At 32.5% G+C, this 2,250-nt stretch overlaps 1 protein-coding gene across 1 annotated transcript; it reads left to right on the top strand.

The window, feature by feature from the left end:
- The first annotated feature begins 1,089 nt into the window (after positions 1-1,089).
- Positions 1,090-1,488, top strand: LOC106880701 (profilin-like). Its single transcript, XM_014930770.2, has one exon. It carries the CDS (start codon positions 1,090-1,092, stop codon positions 1,486-1,488), a length of 399 nt encoding a protein of 132 aa, XP_014786256.1.
- The last annotated feature ends 762 nt before the right edge of the window (positions 1,489-2,250 follow it).

Genomic DNA, 2,250 nt, shown 5'->3' with positions numbered 1-2,250 from the left:
ATATATATATATATATATATATATATATATATATACATACATCATCATCATCATATAATGTATATATATGATATATATATATTGCTCTAATTTAATTTTGTTAATTAAAAATTAGTATCATAATTCTCTCCTTTTCCCTTAGTTTAATGTCGTCACTAATTTATAATTTGTAAAACTTATTTCGTTTGTTTAACATGTATGTGTGTGTGTGTGTTATACATGTGTGTATGTTCAATATGTTTGTGTTATATATATAACACACTTATATATATATATATACATATATATATATATATGTATATATATATAAGTGTGTTATATATATATATATATATATATATATATATATGAGTATGTGTGTGTTTTATATATGTGATTGTGATGCTGTGGTATGGCTATTAAATAAAAAAAAATTTTTTAAATCTGTGCCAGAGAGAAAGACAAAGATAAACAGAGGAATGAGAAGAAATGAATAAATTAACTGGTGGGGGGGTGGAGGAAGACTAACACTGTGGAAGAAAGATCACGTTATTGGTGACGTCATACATCTCAGTGAAGATGTCTGTTGATAAAACAATGGAAGGATGAGGAGGCTGCTACTCGCGACATCTTTTGGATGAAAAATACAATAAAAGGGGTGAAGGGATACAACCAGTTTCCTGTTTATCTCTTCTCTGATTGGATGATTTAAGCGTGCGTGTACATTTGTACAACGGTGTATGTGTAGATGTGTATGTGATTATGCATTGATGTATGTATACGTATGTATGTGTATGAATATATATAAAGGACAGCTACGAAAGTCACTCAGTCTCAGATCTCTGCTGTCGACTGTATATGTTGTGTGGCATTATTACACGGTAAAGCTATATATACAGTGGATATATATATATATATATATATAGAAATATCCTACTGAGGGAGATATATGTATAATAACCCCCGGCAAACAAGCAAGAGTGATATTCTTGTACCTACTGTGGGAAAAACAGTTTTTCTAATTGATAATATCACCACTTACCTACCTCAACTCAGGGGTGCCAAAAAATAATATTAATATTAAAATAATCCATAGATAATATACCAAAAATGGCGAGCTGGAATGATTATGTAAATAATATTCAGCAATGTTGTGACGATTGCGACAAAGGATGTATTTTAGGCCGAGACGGTTCGATTTGGACGACCAACCAGGATAATGTGTTGAATATTTCACCCGAGGAAGCGGCCAAATTCGCTTCTTCTTTAAATGATCAACAGAACGATACTTTGACAAGCACTGGAGTTACAATGTGTGGTGAGAAATACAATTTCATACGAAAGGACGACAGATTTTTATTCTGCAAAAAAGGTGGATGCGGTAGCTTGAGTATTCAATGGACTGACAAGTCAATCATTGTTGCCCATTGTAAGGAAGGTGGCTGTACCGGGAAAGTCAACGAAGCGCTGCATAAAACGATGTCCCATCTAGAACACTGTGACTATTGATTTGATTTGATTTTGTTTTATTATTATATATCCCCCTCCACCCCACTCTTTATCTCTTAAAACAAAAAAAATTTTTCCTTCCTTCCTTTCTTTCTTTCTTACCCCCCACCCACTTCTCTCTCTCTCTCTCTCTCTCCTGTTCTATCTATCTATCTTTCTATCGTTTGTTTTAAGAAAGGGATCGTGATATGACCGAAGAAGATAAATAATAATAATGATGAATGCTGTCTGATATATACATATATATATATTATCTTTAAAAAAAAAAGGGGGGTTAAAACAATTGAAAGAAGAACAAAAAAATGTTTTCTAATTTTCTCAAATAACTTCACACAGCCAACTAACCAACCAACCAACCACGCCAGCCAAATAATTAAAGCTAATTAATTACTTAGACATATATATATACATACATATATATATACATACATATATATGTATCACTTATCACCTTGCTAGTTTTAGACGCAATTAGACCAAGGAGTGATATAATATATTCTTTATGTCTAGCACAGTTCTACAGAATAAGAAACTAATTTCCCCCCCCCCCTATCATCTCTACGTTTCAACAAGATCTTCCTACGCCTGCGAAAAACATTTCAAAAATCAGTTTCTTCCACAGCTTCCAATTGGTACATCATTATATATGTATTACAGCAATGGCCCTTTTTTCTTCCACCCCATTAATTACGTTTGCTAAGCCATCGTAAATATACCTACCTATACATATTAATCGCATAGGTATGCAGTGGGAGGCTAGTT

Source organism: Octopus bimaculoides, chromosome 26, assembly GCF_001194135.2.
Source record: "Octopus bimaculoides isolate UCB-OBI-ISO-001 chromosome 26, ASM119413v2, whole genome shotgun sequence".
Classification (NCBI taxonomy): Eukaryota; Metazoa; Mollusca; class Cephalopoda; order Octopoda; family Octopodidae; genus Octopus; species Octopus bimaculoides.
This window is presented reverse-complemented; position numbering and strand designations above follow the sequence as displayed.

Bases quoted from the DNA above. Each gene is read 5' to 3' on its own strand.
- LOC106880701 (XM_014930770.2), top strand. From the start codon at position 1,090: ATGGCGAGCTGGAATGATTATGTAAATAATATTCAGCAATGTTGTGAC.